This window comes from Acipenser ruthenus, chromosome 8 (genome assembly GCF_902713425.1).
Source record: "Acipenser ruthenus chromosome 8, fAciRut3.2 maternal haplotype, whole genome shotgun sequence".
NCBI classification, from domain to species: domain Eukaryota; kingdom Metazoa; phylum Chordata; class Actinopteri; order Acipenseriformes; family Acipenseridae; genus Acipenser; species Acipenser ruthenus.
Window position 1 is genome coordinate 39,352,081 of NC_081196.1, and position 19,945 is coordinate 39,372,025.

The 19,945-nt window shown below is 38.0% G+C and overlaps 1 protein-coding gene across 2 annotated transcripts in view; it reads right to left on the bottom strand.

Moving 5' to 3' along the window:
• Positions 1-19,945, bottom strand: part of pir (pirin) — a 38,598-nt gene that overhangs the window by 3,925 nt on the left and 14,728 nt on the right. For both annotated transcript variants that reach the window (XM_034010425.3, XM_034010423.3), the window contains exons 6-8: positions 14,634-14,718; positions 9,833-9,877; positions 98-180 (exon numbers count right to left, since the gene is read on the bottom strand). In XM_034010425.3, the coding sequence (XP_033866316.1) occupies positions 98-180; positions 9,833-9,877; positions 14,634-14,718 (213 nt within the window). The remainder of the gene's footprint in view (positions 1-97; positions 181-9,832; positions 9,878-14,633; positions 14,719-19,945) is intronic.

Consider the following 19,945-nt stretch of genomic DNA (forward strand, 5'->3'; position numbering starts at 1 on the left):
ACAAATAACCATACAAGACGCCAATAAAACATAATTCTGCAAAACCTAGCAAACACAATCTAATGGAAGGGGAATATAAATGGATTAGGAGAAATACCTTATTTTCCACTTGTATACCCTCTCCATCATCAAACACAACTGTATGGTGCGGCTCAATTTGTCTCTGGTCGTTGTCAGGACCTGCAAAAGGGTAAAAAAGTAAAATTATTGAAACTTTAAAACAATAGCTATCTTACATATTTGAAATTAAGCAATTATTCTGAGCGCATACAGTGAACGTCTAGAATAACAGATGGGTTGCAGTGAATTACAAGGCTATAATTGTATCGAAGGGTTCTGTTGACATCAAAACCACGAGACCAAAGCTCAAGTTCAACAGAATTCACAAGAACAATGAGATGCAATTATAATCAAAAGTAATATACTTCAGTCCCATGTGTTACTTTTTATAATATAGGGATTCAACGACATTTTTTAAAATGAATAGGCTTATCAGTAAAGCATCACAAATTAATCGTTGTCAGGGTCAGTATCCAGTTTAACTCTTGCCTTGGAACGTTTCCATGGTGGGGAGTGGTTAAAGATTTTGTACTGTGACACCCTATGACAGAAATATAATGAATCTTGGTTGTAAATCTCCCTCCTGGCCTGTGAGGGCGCTAAGCAGTGAAAGTATAGTTCTTTGGACAGGCTGGCCTGACAGTTCTTTCCCAGGGTCGGGAAGTCAGTCAGTCTGGAAGAAGGCGAGACTCCATTGCAGGAACGTATTGACCCAGAAGGGAAATGACGTAGCAGCTGCAGACTGTAGAGACAGCTGCACTCGTTTACCAAGGGGTCATGCTTGATAGCATAAAAGGGGACAGAGAATCGCAATCTACTCCTTCGCATTTGCTTTTGAATGACAAACTGAGAAGGACGGTGAGAGACCTCTGTAAAAGAAAGCAGTTTCGTGAGTGTTTTTTATTTGTTTGTCTGTGTGTAATCGTCTTGTTTGTTACACCACAATAGATGACTAACACGATTCCGGAGCTGTCACCGAGGGGCAGCACTAAAAGCGGAACATCACCACTACTGTCACTACTATAACCTGTATCACCCACCACGAGCACTACTGCACTCACCCAGGACTGGTGACCGTCTGTGTATAATTGTGGGGCGGATATGTGTTGGGTTATTATTATTGTTTGGGTCTGCAAACCCATTATTGTTTATTATTATTGTATTAGCATTCTTTTCCAAACCGGATTAAACATCTCTGTCTGTTTCATTACCGCACTGCATCATCCCTGCACCTGCATCCACTCAGCCACTTTGTCACACACCCTTATCAATGCAATCCTGTGACAGGCTGGACGAGTGGTCTGACGTCACGGCAGAAGCAGGAAGGGAAAAAATACTGACACCAGAGAGTACTGCAGGTAAAGTGAAGAATCGGCTGGCTACCGTTTTTTATTAACAAATACAAAAATAAATCAAGTTTAAACAAAAAGAATCTCGAACACAAAATAAATAAATAAAACACAGGCCAGGCTGAGCTATAGCCTTCACTGATCCTGTACCTTTTTAAACTCGTTTTTCTCCACTCTCGCTCTCTCCGCTCCTACAACACCCCACCTCGAGTGCCGAGAGCTGCAGGCTTTTTATATCATGGCCGAGGGGTTTAACTAATTAGTAATCATCCTATTACCCCTCGGCCACAATCTGCACAGGTTTATTAATTGTGTTGTGGATGGGGCTACCCATCCACACTAAACAAAACAATCGGCTACGCCGTCATTTAAACAAAACAATAACAAAACATACGGCGCTTCGCCAACATAAAAATAAACAAACATAAAACAATCTGCACAGGGGCGGAGGGGGAGACCCCGATCTAAAAATAAATAAACAAAACAATGTACAGGGCACCTCGCCCTGTTACAAATCCAAACACCCATATACTTGACTACAATAGCTAGTTTTTAAGACAAGTTTCCAATTGCAAAAAATTTGATTTATTACCGATTTTATATATTTTTTAAAAGATTATTTTCTTCTTTACAGCTCAATTTCAACAATAAACTCTGTATTAACTGCATATTACTCCTGTCTATTTACCTAATTTGCCAAATATGATAAGGAATACTTTCCATTTAAATTTGTATCTACAGTACACACAATGGCGTGGTTTCCATAAAAAAAAAAAAAAGTCTCACCCTTTCTCACACTATTTTGGTAATACCTTTCGATTAATTTCGGTTTTCATGTAGTTTCTTTTAGGGAGAGAAATTCATGCAAATGACCTAATTTATATTCAAATACAGGAAGGTATATTTAAATGTTTCTGTCTGCGTTCCAATTTGGCCTTGCGTGACGACTGATATAGTGTAGCTTTCTTAAACTGGGTTTCCACTAAGTTTTTTGGTTGTGTTACCTCATTTGGCCAACCAAACAAATACATGGGAAACAAAACAAAAACCAAGACATAGCGTTACATAAATACAAATACAAAAAAATAACAACATTCCATAAAAAAGCACTATGTACTATCCATGTATTAGTTGCTAAATATTTTTGATTGATATATATATTCCTACAGAACCATAGCTGCAGCAATTCTGATCCTTATGGTAGTTGGACAGAGCTAAAATCCAGCACTTATGGTTAATGATTTAACAATTATCCAGTCAAAATGTTTAGTACAGTACATTTTCAAAATACTGCTAATAAATCTACAACAGGCTACCGTACTCACCTACATTTCCCACTATATAATATTCTAATAATAACAACAACATTAATAAATAGCTGAATCTGAATTCCGCAGGGACAGTGCAAGGCTCTCGCCAATAGAACATTGTTTTTTATATATATATATATATATATATATATATATATACAGTGCCTTGCAAAAGTATTCAGACCCCTGACCAATTCTCTCATGTTACTGAATTACAAATGGTACATTGAAATTTCGTTCTGTTTGATATTTTATTTTAAAACACTGAAACTCAAAATCAATTATTGTAAGGTGACATTGGTTTTATGTTGGGAAATATTTCTAAGAAAAATAAAAAACTGAAATATCTTGCTTGCATAAGTATTCAACCCCCACACATTAATATTTGGTAGAGCCACCTTTCGCTGCAATAACAGCTTTAAGTCTATTGGGGTAAGTATGTACCAGCTTTGCACACAGTGTTGCAGTGATTTTGGCCCATTCTTCTTGGCAGATTTGCTCCAGGTTGTTCAGGTTGGTTGGACAACGCTTGTGGACTGCAATTTTCAAATAGTGCCACAGATTCTCAATGGGATTGAGATCAGGACTTTGACTGGGCCACTATAGGACATTCACCTTTTTGTTCTTGAGCCACTCCAATGTTGCTTTGGCCTTGTGCTTGGGATCATTGTCCTGCTGAAAGGTGAATTTCCTCCCAAGCTTCAGTTTTTTAGCGGACTGAAGCAGGTTCTCTTGCAGTATTTCCCTGTATTTTGCTCCATCCATTCTTCCTTCAATTTTAACAATATGCCCACTCCCTGCTGATGAGAAGCATCCCCACAGCATGATGCTGCCACCACCATACTTCACTGTAGGGATGGTGTGTCTTGAGGCATGGGCAGTGTTAGGTTTGCGCCACACATAGCGCTTTGAGTTTTGGCCAAAAAGCTTTATCTTGGTCTCAACTGACCACAAAACCTTTTCCCACATCGCAGCTGGGTCACTCTCATGCTTTCTGGCAAACTCCAGACGTGCTTTCAGATGGTACTTTTTGAGTAACGGCTTCTTTCTTGCCACCCTCCCATACAGGCCAGTGTTATGCAGAGCTCTTGATATGGTTGACTGGTGCACCATTACTCCACTCCCAGCCACTGAACTCTGTAGCTCCTTCAAAGTGATTGTTGGCCTCTCTGTGGCTTCTCTCACAAGTCTCCTTCTTGTTTGAGCGCTGAGTTTTGAGGGACGGCCTTTTCTTGGCAGTGCCTGGGTGGTGTGATGCAGCTTCCACTTCCTGATTATTGATCCAACTGTGCTCACTGGGATATCCAAACACTTGGATATTATTTTGTACCCTTTCCCTAATCTATGCATTTGTATTACTTTATCTCTAACTTCTGTAGAATGCTCTTTGGTCTTCATTTTCCTTCAGATTCACAGCCTGACCAACGATCCTTCAACAGTGGGGTTTTTATCCAGAAAATGTTCACAGGTGGAGGCCAATGGTAAGGTAATTGTGTCCTCGTTAGGGCAATTTCTTTCATCGGTATAAACTGGGAGCTTCCCCAGCACAGGGGTTGAATACTTATGCAAGCAAGATATTTCAGTTTTTTATTTTTCTTAAAAATATTTCCCAACATAAAACCAATGTCACCTTACAATAATTGATTTTGAGTTTCAGTGTTTTAAAATAAAATATCAAACAGAACGAAATTTCAATGTACCATTTGTAATTCAGTAACATGAGAGAATTGGTCAGGGGTCTGAATACTTTTGCAAGGCACTGTATATATATATTATATATATTATATATATATATATATATATATATATATATATATATATATACACACACACACACACACACACACACAGTAATCAGTCACATAGCCGCCCATCACATATCCACCTTAACTTTGTATCCACCATGATCAACCTCTTCAGCAACGTTAGTTTATTATTGAACAGAGAAGATTAGTTCAGATATTGTAGTTCCTACCAAAGTTTCCTTACACTGTGTTGTATGTGCTCCATGTGCTGCCATTCACATGAGCTGTTCAGTGTGTTGATATGTAAATAAATCTTGTTCGTCTGCAGGGCGTATCAACTTCAACCTCCGTCTCGATCTCCTGCCTGTCACTCTGCAGCGAATGCACGCACCCACACGGCAGACGGCTACTCTGTCACAAACATTAATACTCTGTATCTTTCTAAGCAAGGGATTTAGGAAGAAACCTGTGTGGTTTTAAAAAAGGTACTGTGTGAACAAAAACCTAACTCCCACATGGAGTACTAACTAAACTGTTTTGGTACCCTAACTCAAATCGGACGGCTAAGCCATTTACCAATTAAACAAAACAGCTTTTAAAACACACACACAAAACACAAAAAGGTTAACACTGTACCTTTTTTAAAACCACACAGGTTTCTTCACTGTGACTGGAGACCCAGAACAAACATTTTCCTCTGTTTAAATACCTCCTACAAGCAAGTGACAAATAACTTTTTTCTTTTAGACCACACAGATCTGTTCACCATGACAGCCTCTCTTCACACAGACTGGAGACTGCCAGAACAAACATTTTCTTTAATTATATACCTGCCTGCTCATCGCAGGCAGGTGGCATTCATTCTCAATTAAAGCCAGATGAACCTCATCCTGGCTCCCTCTCATGGCATTCTGGGGGATGTAGTCTTTTGGCCCCTCCTGGACTAGATTTTTCTCTCCTTTTCCCCTAGTCTGCCACATTTCCTCACCCTTGTGCGTATCACACAGGCCATTCCAAAGCCACTTCCCCCACCTTTAAAACTCCACCACCCTCCCTCAAGTCCTACACTGTCCCTCTTCATCCTTTGTGGGCGGACTTGAGGGCAGGTCAATCCTTTCTCCGGCGACCTCAGGAAGGGGCCGTGAACCTGTGACAGGAGACCCATATGGGATGACCAGGGCGACTGACGCGCAGGCCAGTAACCTGGTAGATGCAGCAGCAGGTAGAGGTGGGAGTCTCGGCTCCGGCGCAGTGACATCCAATTCTCCAGGGGGAACACAGTAGGAGGCAGGGGGAATGTAAGTGACGTCAGCCGACTGCGCCGTGACAGCTGGAGCTTCAAGGGGAGCAGAGTGGGAGACCAGGCGACCAACTTTACCTGGTGTAGGGTGACCAGACATCCCCATAAAATCGGAATCGTCCCAATATTGGGGGTTTTGTCCCATGTCCTGATCGAGGTACTGTAGGGAAGCCATTTGTCCCGATTTTTAGAGTAAACGTTGAAAACACGGGCGTAAAATGTGAAATTTTTATTTTCTCATTAGGAAATTTTGTATATGTGCCTGCTGTACTGTCTTGCAGTGCAACAGCATACTCTACTGGTTTAGGGCATGTTGTTTGAGTGAGTTGTTTGCATTGCATCTATGCGGCTATCCAATCACGTTAACCTGCAGTCATATGATGCGGTATGCATAATGTGTTTTTCTTGGTGCGTGCGCTTGTGCGTCTGGTTTTACTGGCGAAGTGTCATGATGGCTGGTGTTGTTGACGAGCCTATCACTAAAAAGCAAAAAAGATAAGCATCGAATGCACTGGGGAAAACATGGATTCAATCATATGCCCACAGTCAAGTCATCCAATTAGAATTAGGGTTATAATTAGGATTTCACAGACATTTCACGGACCTGTTTGAAGATTAAATACACATAATATTTCAGAGCACTATAAAAGCCTAAAAATAGTAGTTCTTGCTTCCTTACTAAAACAGAGTGCTGTCATTTGTTAAAAGGCAAGCATGCAACTTCTCCCAACAGTTGCTGCCGACATTCTCTGTCTGGTGTGGATTTGCCCATACATTGAGACTGCACATTTGCATCCACTGAATTGGTTGGAAGTGTAAGGCAAAGTTTTGCCAAGTTATACAGATGTGGACATCAATTAGAAACAGTCCCAAAACTCAGTTACCCAAAGGTATCTGGCATTCTTTAATAAAGTCCATATATGCAGCACGTTCGTTGTCATGTTATTTGTCCCATCCAGGAATTTATTTTATCAGTACCGAGTCAAAACAAAGAAAACGTGCCTATTCAGGTCTAAAATTCTAACTGCGTTTACAAAGTAAACAGCAGGTTGTTTGAACCGAGGTAGCTGTGCTTGATTGTACCTGTAGTGCTGATTTACTTTTTTGTCTGCGCAGACTTTCCAGTTTGTTTTCTGAAAGCTGTTGTTTGTTTTACGTTCTGTTCAGCAGCCTCTGTAGTAGTCTTTTGTTTAATGTGTGATTCTGAAGTTATAGCAATCAATCGTATTTTCTTTAAGTCACATTACAAGATGTGCAAAACAATTACCTCCATCTGCATGTACAGTTTATTTGGGAAATGTCTTGACACAATCCTCAGCCGAAATATACTTTGCTTGTTTTGCTTTGTCGTCCATTTTTGGTATTTTATGTCTAATGCTGAAAACTAGATTTTAGCAACCTAAATCAAAACAATGCAGCACTGACTTTGTCCCGCCTGCTATGTACAGTACAGCAGGTCACAGAAAAGCCAGTACAGACGCACTGATAGGCTGATTAAAACATCGCTGTCATCTGAACAGTAAACAAGAAAGTTAACCGCTTTGGAGTATTTTTTTTTATTATTATTATATTTCTCTAAGTTGGTGTTTTTGCCTAAGTGCAATGCACACAGGAAGGCTAAGAAATAAAAAAGCCTATCTTATCTACATAAGAAATATACGTAATTTGCGTCGCTTGAATTGTGCAGTAGTTCACAAGGTTTCTTTCCTCCCCTCACCAACTGAGTGTCCCGATTTTTAACTTGCTATCTGGTCACCCTAACCTGGTGGCACACCGACCTGGGCACTAGGTCCAGCACAGGGAGGTCCAAGCATTCCGTCAGGGTGTCCCGGAGTGGATGGGGCAAGGGACCGCACCCAGCGGTGCTAGACTGGATCACAGGGGTGGTGGTCAGGGCTGTGGTGGAGGTGTGCTCTTTACCTCCTCCCCCTTGTCTGTAGCCGACGGTAGCACCTCTAGCTCCACGCAGGCAAGTCCTGTTCCACCACCAGCGATCACTGCTCCGCCCCCAGTGACTCTAGGTCCACTGCAGGCGATTCTTATTGTGGTGCAGGCCACACCACTCTTGCCAGCACCCGCTGCAGTTCCGAGACCTCCGGGTCTGGCAACCCCACTCTTGTCTCTTTACCCGGTTGGCCTCTCGCTGCAGGCGGTTGGCTTCCTGCTGTGCAGCAGTCGACCTCCAAATTCCTTATCAGGTCTTCTATTTCCATGTTTGTTTATTTATTTTTTTAAATGTGTGCTGGGTCTGTAGGGCTCGGTACCTCTGCCACCATAGGTAACACAGCCTTGTTCGCTTGAGGTTCGATTTACCCTTTTGAAATACAGACCCAGACACAAGATTTACGTTTTAGTGCGTATGCACACTTTTATTATTTACAACAAATACAAAATAAAAACAGAAACAAAAACCTAATTCCCACACAAAGCACTAACTGCTCTGCTTTTAATCCCTAACTAAAACCGGACGGCTAAGCCGTTTCCCAGGTACAAAAGAGTTTAACAGCCCCTCCTGGACTACATTTTTCTCTCCTCCTCCCCCTAGTCTGTAATTATATCTGTAAATATTATATATATAATTGTTTTTCACTAAAAACAATTACTCTGCACTAAAGCAAAGGCATCATTTAGAGTATAGTTAGGTTAATTCTTACACAGGGTATGGCCATTTTGTAAGGAACAAACAGTACTTGGTGGGGTTCCCTTTAGAGCAAACAGCAGCTGGTAAACATGTGATGGAAAAAATGGGTGAATGTGATCTTTCACAATGCCTTGAATGCATGGGCATCAACATGACCCTTGATGGGAATAATGAATTCAACAGAAAACTATGTTGTTTTCAGGTGAACCAATACTTTACAGTCATATGGTTAACCCTCATAAGGTAACCTGGGGCCCATTCAGTTATTATGTGGATCTAGTGTCTTGATTTATGTTTCTTTTTAGGTAGTTGTCAGGCACCCATCCTGTTATACTATGCAAAGGATCATTCTAGTCCAGGTAGCCTGGTTGAATTTCCCAAATTGTTTTAGGTTTGGGGTCCATATGGATCCCAGGCGTAGTGTATCGGTGGGCTCGACCTTCTCATGTGAATATCTCAGGCTTCCTGGTTCAAGGCTTGTTTGAAAGTACAGATTCAGGACTTTCCAATGATGTATTGTATGTCCTGAACACACGTTCCTAAGCGAAACTACAGCAAACCGAAACTAAGGCGTGAGTCATGTGACATGAGTCAGCTCCTAAGTTTCGTTTGTTGCCTATTACTCAACAGATAGCATTCCGATTTCAACATCATTTAAAACTGCAGGCCTTGCGCTTTCCATTGATGTCAGGCATGCCCATATGAATACTTTCTACCACCCCCGCATTCAGTGCTCCAGTGCTGTGTCATGCAGCAAATCGGTAGGTGTGTACAAGTGCCTGTAACTCAAAAACAGAAAGAGCTAGGAACACAGTCAAATGAAATGAGGAGGCTTGTGGCTTTCCAATGATATCTCACCTGCCCGGATGACATGTTCCTAGAATAAACTACAGCGTCCAGAATACAGTAGTTCCTTCACTTGCTAGGAGACAACTGTGTGCATTGGGCGTCATCCATTTTGCATAGCATAAACAACACATTATACCAAACGATGGCTAGAAGTAAAGGAACAGCAAAATAAAGTGTGCATATACACATTTTCATTCATTCATTTACTCCAGTTGTTAGTTATATGTTGTTTTATTGCTGGGGTCCAGGTTACCAGGAAAGTCAGTTTTCGAACGTGTCCACATAACAATGAAGACACATTTTCCTGTTATTTGGTGTCACTAGAGGTCTCGAAATCATGTTGTCATTAGATCGTAATAAGCATGACATTTATTTTACGACAGAATAATTAGAGCCTCAAATTTAAACTCAAAATTAATTTTACAAATTGTCATTCCCCAATCTTTCCATTTCAAGACGGCATTTAAAAACAAAAAAATGTAATGTGCAGAAATTTACACTGATGAACCATTTCAACTCACATGAAAAGGGTTTTACATTTTCATTCCAATATCACCAATTACACTGTATTCACTTACCAACATGAACACATCCTGAAAGGGTATAGACAAATGCAGTCCATCCTGAAACAGAAAAAGATCCTTGTAATTGCAACTCTTTGTTTATTGAAAAAGAAATATCTTTGTTTACAATGTAATTAAAAAGGCAATTAGACTGACAGGCAAAAAACAAAACAAAAAAAAAACAACAAAAAAAAAACATTTTTAATATCTTGTTCACTGATTCCCTAGCGTGGATTTTCAACTTATTTTGAAAATTATACCCTTCGTTACATTTTTTTTTTTTTCTGAAGATTTATTAAGAAAAGAATATTCTTAAGAAAAGTCAATGGCCTGTATTTTCCACTATAAGTTGCTCATTCCATAATAAATGTAGGAAGTGGACAATCTGCCCACAGTGGATAACCAGGTCCATTGGTCTGATAAATAAATAATAAAAAACACACACACACACACACACACACACACACACACACACACACACATATATACATACATACATTTATTTATTTATTTTGCCCACATGCACACTGGACCCTGCGTATTTCAATCCCCGGAACTGCTTTGGACCAGGTTTAATCCACTTTAACAACATGCGTAGGTAACATCATCATGAACATTATTGCTTGTAAAGTTAGGCTGTTAACTTTGGCAGCAAAACTGAAATTAAATTGGTCAATAATCTTCATTAAATGTACATGGATTACAACCAGTTTATATAACTGAACTTGTACAAAAGGATAATCACTAAGCCTTTTAAAATGTAAAACTCCTAAGGCACTATCAAGGACAATACTTAATTGCTAGTTTTATACGGTTAATTGTTTTATTGACTCATTGACGCATTTCGCCTTTGCACTTTCTTAAAAATTGGGTGTCAGCATACGTACAAAATAGGTGGGGAGCATTTTGTAATATACTGACCTTCTGTTGAAATATTGTATGGCTAACAATTACTGTATTTGACAGCATTGTAACAATCCATGCCTGTTTTAATTATTAATATTATCATGAGAAATGTTTAAATAAATAAATACAATGGGTGCCCACATCATGACTAAGATCTTAAGGATACATTTTTTAAATAGCTTGCATCTGCAGTCACGTAAAATGGGGAAAACACACAGATACTATGTGTTAGTTTTTCTTTTCTCGTACGGAAAATAATACTACTGCTGGGCTATTTTGTCAATCCCACAACATAATCAAAGTCTTTTGTCAGTTCATTTAGAAAAACAACATTCTAAGCCTGGAAGGCCAGTGCATTACCTGTTCTAACATTTTTTAAAGTTAGTTTAATTACCTAACTTTAAAAAACTAACTTGTGAGTTTCTGAGGAAAAGAAAAGTATAAGAGATAAGTATTTTACTTCATAGAACTAGGAAAGCATTGTAAAATAGTAACAATACAAAAGAAATGCAACTGATGGAGCTGAATTATGATGGGGGGTGGGGGGGTGGAAAAGAATAGACACAATACACGCCTGACAATGCTGGGGTTATTCGGATCTCATTGGCATTCTCAGCGAATAAAAAAATAGTCTAATTTAAAACACAGTATTACAAATTAGACCCTACTGATGACCTTCTTAAGATGCTGCAGAAGAGCAAGCCAAAAACTTGAAAATTTTGTAAGCATAAGTAATTACAATAGCATTGTTTGGTAAGCACCTGTAGACGTTCAAAGTTAAAAAAGGTTTAAACTGAGTGTAGGCGATCTTACTAAAACAGTTGAATTTCACAGTTGCTAGCTCCAACTGACCTGAACTATGACATTTTTCAACAAACTGGAGAAATACACAGGTACAGAAAACAAACTATGAAAACTGATATAATAATGTCATCCAAGGTATTTAGTACAACTGATAAATCCAGTCGCAGTAGTGAACTCAACTTAGATCTAATTTAGTGATTAAAGCCCTGGTCACACCTGGAACGATGACGATAACGATTTTTAAAAATTGTTCCAGTTCAAATTAATGTAGGCGGTCATACCACAATGATAACGATATCGATAGCTATCGTTTTTTTGTTTTCCTGCTGCAATGATAATGATAAATGTTCCTGGCCAATCAGGGCTGTATTAAATCATCATCACCTACCTGGTGTTATTTTATATATTAAACACGATAAACAGTAAATACATGCATTGCAATGATTTACTACAGAGAAGACTGCCATCCACTGTTCACCGCAGAACATCACGTCGGAAAACTGGTCCTAGTATACATCAAGGAATCTTTTTTTTATTATTAATTATGCATTATAAATTATTTGATAAACAGCCATTAATGTATTATTATAACACAAGCACGATGTATGATCCTACATGCTCCATAAAGACATGTCAGTCTGTATATTGTAGTTGCTTTTTTTTTCTTTAAATAATAATAATAATAATAATAATAATAATAATAATAATAATAATAATAATAAATAATAATTGGTATAAATATATACATAACAGGGTTCTCCCCAGGCCTTTGGTTGTCGCCTCCCAGCTGAAAAAACCCAATCCCGTCTTGCAGATGCTACTGTGCCTTTAACAATAAGGATTGATTGCACTTCTAGATCACTTGCGCGTTGCTGGGTGAAAAAGAAAAAAAATCTTGGAACCACATGGCAGCTGTGTTACGTCTTGACACAACATTTAACCAATCAGAGAGTTGAAGGGGCGGGTTTTCTGTGTTAAGTACTTCGAGAGGCTAAAACGTTAAAAATGACTGCTAAAAAAAATAACCAAATATGGACTATATATATATATGTTAGTATAGCTAGCATATATGTTAGTTTAAATATTCTGTTTCTTATTAGATCAAACTACTTTTTTAAAACCTCTGTGCTTAGTTACAATAAAATCAAATAGGTATAACATAGCTTTTTTAGTTTTAAACATTTGTTCTGTCTAGAAAGGTTTCCTTTTATTTTCTTTTTGTTAATTTTCAATACCTAGCCTCCGTGTTTAGTTCCCCCAGAGGCCTGCTTCTGTCAAGGTTACAGGCTTCCACGCATGATAGTCTTTATTAGTTTAAAGATAGGGGAAAACCCTATTTTTAAGTCTGATCGGCTTCCAAGAGTGTATATGCACGAATAACAAAGGCACATAGACATGCATTAACACTTGTTCAGTTTTCTTAGTTCAAATCATTGTAACCTGTTCATAATTTGCTGCAATATTATTTATGCTGGTTTTATATTCTTTAAAACACATTACAGTCATTACAATATTTGTTGCAGTTTCACAAATGTTCAATTTGTATCTTTGATCAGCCTGCTTCCAGTAGCTGTGACAGTCTTGGGTCAGTTTGTGCTCTCAGTGAGTCTGTCAAAACCACCACAGGTGTGGATGAGTCTTTAAAAGCCTGACACCTGCAAAAACTTAAATCTTGTTAGCTGGGCTCCCATCTCTACATTCCCATTCCCATCATCAGTGGGAAGACTTCAAATCAATTAAATTGTTTCTATCAAAGAGTCAGACATCTCGGCCGCATATATACCTTTCCCTCAAAAAAGATGTACAAGGAAAGACGGGTTTTAGGGTCACTCCGTAACAACACCATATTCTTATTTTATGTTTTACTTTAATGGGAAGTGGTTGTACCCAAGGCGACCGTGCATACTTCTTTGAGGCAATACCCACAGTGTAATTTTCAGCACTTGACTATACCAACGAGCATGTGGAATTCCTCCCTACTCTGTAGTACTCCGTGTACCCACACTTCTCTGTCTCCTACACCTAAAAAGTCTTCTCTGTCTCCTACACCTAAAAAGTTGATTGGCATTTGTTGTACAATAGATCAGAACCCTTTTCATTTTGGTGTGACCTCTCCATAAACTATTTATGGTTATCATTATCATTCCAGGTGTGACCAGGGCTTTATAGCGCTGATAGACATTTTCGTACCAAAGATATGTTTTTAGGGGCAGGGAGGTTCTTCTTTTGCTTGGCAAACCAATCCTAAATGATTTTCCTCAGTATGCCTAGCGCACAGAATACAAATATTGAAATTGCATTCCAAAAAAAAGTCTTATATTAATTAATACATTGTGTATAGGGAGTCAGTTTGGGAGAGAAAACCTCCAAGGGAAGCACACTTATTTAGTAAAAAAATGTCGAGAGGCCTACTGTATAAGATATTTTTAAATGAATTATCACCGTAATACAAATTAAGTGTGGACATATTAGAGAGAGACACATGTAATGGCAAGTAATAATATAGGTAGTGCAAGAACTACATTGCTGGCCATTTGCTTTTAATTTTTTATTTTCTCATTTTAAAGCTCTGTGCAGACCAACAGACTTAAACAAGGCTCAAACACATACAATAAGGTCAAATTCAACAATACTGTTTTCAGCTGTGACCTTCTAGTTGTGTCCAATTTTCTATAACTAAAAGGCTTCTAAACTCCATCTGTTGCAGTAAATGGAATTCCCATAAGAAAATATGCTTCACATGTAAAGAGGCTTATCTTTTCACCAGTTGTGGGTGGTCTCCCATGTCAGAACTGACACACTAGAAAGTAAATTCAAGAAGAACACTCATCTTGTTAAATGTCCATACTGTACCACAGCTGTGGATTATTTGGGACTTCCGTTTCTAGTGCTGTGATTTGTTTAAGGCATGCTTACCTGACATATGACTGAATAAGGCAACAAAAAACTTAGAGATTGTTTTAATTAATGTGTGTTTACCAGATGGAAGCAGTAAGCATGTTATGTACTTGACATCATGTGGATTACTTATTTTACAAAAAGTGATTGTTATGGACAATCATTCACCACTTATCTTCTCAACCAGGTTATTTATTTGCTTACCTACCTATAGGAACTGGTTGCACATGTTTTGCTCCTTTCTCCAGTTTAAAGTCAAGATACATGGTTGGGGTTCTTGTATAAACTTTGGACTGGAAAAAAGAAAGAGGAAAAGTATGTCAAGACAATATTCATCTTAAAATCCTTTATAAGACTACAATTTTTGCACCATAGATTTCCTAACAATTAATACATACTTATAACAATAACACCCAAACTATATCTCTACTGTTCTCCAGATTAGCACTGATTTGATGTCAAATCAAGAGGGCTACACCAGAGGTTTTCAAGGATCCAAAATAATGAACCCGATCCTACCCGGTGTCGTCATTGTTTTTTTTTCAAATGAAACCGAACCAAAGTAAAACTTGTAATAATAGACCTGTATCCGACCCGAACAGGAAGAATAATGGTTCATGTGCTTTTCTGGCTTTCCCCATAATGAGTGCAGTCCCAGAAATGTAAACTACACATGGCAGTAGAAACGTTACATAGGGGATGTAGACAGAGACACACGGAGGCACACAGTGGGATTAGAGTCCAGAACTCCACTCCTGAGGCCCTTTGCCTCACACACAAACAATATTAAAAAAAATAAAAAATAAACACATAATTGAATCAAACAAACAAAACATATACTTGCACTTCATTTCATCTTGCTGTTCAAAAATAAAAGATACATTTAGACAATGGCCCGTTTCTCCAGTGTACTACCAGTGTTCCGTCATTTTTTGCTGCTGTGACTCTTTTTATTTAATTAATAAACGTGCGGATCAGCGCTTCCATACCCCAGTCCTGTGTGTCTCCTTCCTGGTCTGACATCACTCACAAGCCTATTTGTGACAGCTTCTCATCAGTTTTTGCTTAATTTTGCCAAATTCCTATGCAGCGTATGCTCGCCACTGTTTTACTTCTCTTCTTCAGCTTACTAAGTCAGAAAAAGCTCCCTACTTTAATTGTTTTTAATTTATTGGTATTAAGTATAAATTGATAAATTGATAAATTGATTACTATTGACTATTTTTCTAACATGGGTAACGCTACCTTGCTAAGATTATTTAACTGAAATGAAAATATGTAGTATGAAGGTAGTAGGTGTTTGTTGACTACTTCTCAAACACAGATAATTCATCTAACCTGTTTCTAAAACATGGGCAATGTGTATTCCTAATCGTAAAGAATGTATTACTATCTTTTTCCCATTGTACTGTATAAACAAGGGTAGCAGTTTCTGACACCAAAATACGATTCGTCAGGGTGTAAAATCTGGTATGACAGTGGTACTATGAGAAGTTTATCAACAGTAAAAAAATACTAGCAAAGAAAATCACATTTTTAATAGTAATGCATAGCTTTTTGAAATTATGGAGATGGGATACGCTGTAAGACGTTAACATTATTTGAATAGATCCGACCTGAACCTGACCCAAGTGCTGCATAACCCGAAACCTGTTCTACACTAGAATGGCCCACAGACTCACCTGTTTTAAGACTGTGCTATGAAACACAGATCAGCTTTACCTAGCATAACTATTACCTCCAACTACAGCCTCCTCATTGATTCGAGTTTATATTTTTTGTTTTTCAGTTATGTTTGACCAGCTGAACACACACACGTTTTTCTTTTTCTTAATTAAAAACATTTGCTTCCATCAATGCCTGTTCTGAATTTCCTGTTTCCATCCAATTAAAAAAAAAAAACTTCATCCAATTAAAAAAAAAAAAAACTTCCTCCCTCAGCCTTAGTCATCCTATCAATCAGCACTTACCTATTTGCAGTACTTATATTCAGCAGTTATTATTTCTGGTATTTGTACTCATCGGGCATGACGTCTGTTGTTAAAATGTGGCATTTGAAATGTCAATGTGTAATAAATGATGTTCTGTCTCTAAATAAAAGATCTAACGGGGCACACATTTTTGTCTGGTACAAATGGCTCGAACAAATCTGAGATGAAGCAGCTGAACTTGTATTGAATTGAAACACTGAAAGGTTTTTTTTTTGTGTGTAGTGGCTCTATACCCAGAAAACATGAAGTCACAAATATATGGCATCCAAGTTGTTTCTTCTTCTTCTTATTATTTTTTTTTTCAGTAAACAAAAACCATGCTCACACCGAATTAGAGTAATAAGTTACTGTACAGTATGAGAATGTCACCCACTCTGTCCGAGCCTCTGTCTTTTGGATTCAGATGTTTCTTTAGTTTTATTCTAATTCTAAACTTTTCTTAAAGAAATGCATTTACATCATATAACCTACATTAAGCTACAAAAGTAAAGTTTTCTAGCACTGTTTACATTGTGAAAAGCATACAAACGCAGCAACCCTCTGAATTCTTCCATGTAAAGGGTTTATTTGAGACTCCTATCAATTATATCCGCCAAACCATTACCACATGCAACCTGAAGATCATAATGAAATCATCATTGTTCTAAAGAGACCCTGTGGTTTATACAGCAAGCGTGACTGCAGCACATCCCCCATCTGCCCTGCTATTACATTTACTTAAGCAACTTCATTCTGGCTTTAAGGAAGGAAACATGTAGTCCTGCTTTAAGAAAAACTGTACCAGAGCAACTTTTAGACTGTACACTGATAGAAAAAGGTACCTCAAACTAATACACTGAATTTCAAAAATATGTTAAATGTAGATATTGTTCTTATTTATACGAGACCAAAGACTACAATTCTACTTTTGTTATTTTCTGGAGGCTTATAAAATACACACTGCCCTGGTACAATATTGCAGCAACTCTAGTAAAATAAAATAATAAAAGTAACCGCCAAAGGTAAAACCACTTCCACTGGCAATACCTACAACACAAATATTTAGGCAGATCTCAGAAAGAAAATACAGTGCGAAATATCTGAAATGTCAATCAACGCAACGGAACAAATGATCTCAGGAACCATGGGTATTGTAGTTTTTAGAGCTGTGCATATATAATCCAGGGCGACTTACAATTGTTACAAGATATCACATTATTTTTTACATACAATTCCCCATTTATACAGTTGGGTTTTTACTGGAGCAATCTAGGTAAAGTACCTTGCTCAAGGGTACAGCAGCAGTGTCCCCCACCTGGGATTGAACCCACGACCCTCCGGTCAAGAGTCCAGAGCCCTAACCACTACTCCACACTGCTGCCCTACGTGCGAAAGGAATGAGCGTTTGGTAGGAAGGCGAGTGTAAATGAAGCTTTTGTATAAAAATAATTTGTTTATTACAAACCCTGTCAGGTACCTACTGCTTTAATCACAAATATCTTAAAATATTTAAGCAGAATAAGCTTTCTGGGGGAAAAAAAATACAAAAAATAAATAATGTACCTCAGTCGGTTGGCTTTTTATTTTGCAATGGTGACGTTTTCTTACACACTGTGATACACTTATAGTCAGAGTTGGCGGTAACGCTTTATTTAAGTTATGTATTACTGTAATAACATTACTTTTGTCAATAACAAGGATATATAACACGTTAGATTTTTAATGGGAGTAATAATAGTGTAGCGTGCACGGGGGAAGGCAGCAGCAGGGCTGGTAGGTGACATAATCACACACAAAGACATAAGCCCGATATATGCTCCTTGCAAAGCTGCCGGGTCTTTTGTACAGCAGTATCAGCGCTATGCTTTAGTGCGAGAGGTCCCGGGTTTGTTATGTGCGAGGAATAATACAAAAAATTTAAAAACTGCTATTCTCTTATAAAAAGCCTTTCTGTAACTTCAGTTGCTTTTTTTACATTTTCACTCCTTATGTATAAGTTAGAAAGACATGCATTGTTATACTTCTGCAAAGTCACATTTATTATAATGATTACAGTTTACTATTTGCAATATCCGATACATTATTCACAGTTGTTTGTTAGTTATACTACAACAATTTTAAAAACCTGTTTGACGCATGTAATAAATGAATTATGAGACGTACAATTAAAAAGTAAGGAATAGTCACAGCAACTGTTTTGCAGGACAAGACAAGAGAAAGAAATGTAACGAGTAACATGTAACAAGTAATATTAAGTGATAAGTAAGGGCATTATATTACTTTTTTCTTAAGAAATGAGTAATGTGTAATAAGTAACTTTTTTTTAGTAGTGTGCCCAAATAGTGGTCGACCAATATCATTGGCCCATATTTGGGTTTTTATAAATATCGGTATCGGCCAAAACTTTACTGACATTTGTTCTAAGAAACTGCATGAAACAAAGCGCCGGCAGGAAAGTTTTGTTTTCCCTGTGCATTAACATTGCATTGCATTGCAGGAATTGATGTTGCCTACTGAAAAGTCCTCATCACGAGTTCACCTTGGAGAGTTTTCACAAGCAGAAACTAAAGATAAGACAAAATCTTTATTTGGTCCTAAATAATGAGAACTTATTGTTAAGCATGAATTCGCGGTTTCTGCAACATGACATAAAGTAAATTAAATGTATAATTGTTTGAGCTGCCCTGCTGCTTTTCTTACTCATTAAAATGATGCTAGAACTTCACTAAACATACCCAAATTGTTGCATGTAAATGTGTAATCGTCAGTTTAATTATTCTTTGAAGGCAATTTAACTTAAATTCCTTAAGTCACTTAAAAACGTCTCCTGGTTCAAATAACCTGAATTTCCCCATCTAGTTTTTTTCCCATAATTGAACCCAAGAGAGACGAGGAGTGAAAGACAACTGAATTCATAAGAAAAGCACCCCTTGGATAAATATAACCTGGAAATGAGAGTTCAGCTGCGTACTCTTGCCAGCAATACATATTTCTTGTCAGACATATTTCTTGGTAAACAGCCTAAAATAACGCAAACTTCCAATTTAAAATAACCAGCCTGAAAAGAAGCATAAACCACAAGAGAGAGGATTAAATATAAGAAGAAGAACATAAGAACATAAGAAAGTTTACAAACGAGAGGAGGCCATTCAGCCCATCTTGCTCGTTTGGTTGTTAGTAGCTTATTGATCCCAGAATCTCATCAAGCAGCTTCTTGAAGGATCCCAGGGTGTCAGCTTCAACAACATTACTGGGGAGTTGGTTCCAGACCCTCACAATTCTCTGTGTAAAAATGTGCCTCCTATTTTCTGTTCTGAATGCCCCTTTATTTAATCTCCATTTATGACCCCTGGTCCTTTTTTCTTTTTTCCAGTCAAAGAAGTCCCCCGGGTTGACATTGTCTATACCTTTTAGGATTTTGAATGTTTAAATCAGATCGCCGCATAGTCTTCTTTGTTCAAGACTGAATAGATTCAATTCTTTTAGCCTGTCTGCATACGACATGCCTTTTAAACCCAGGATAATTCTGGTCGCTCTTCTTTGCACTCTT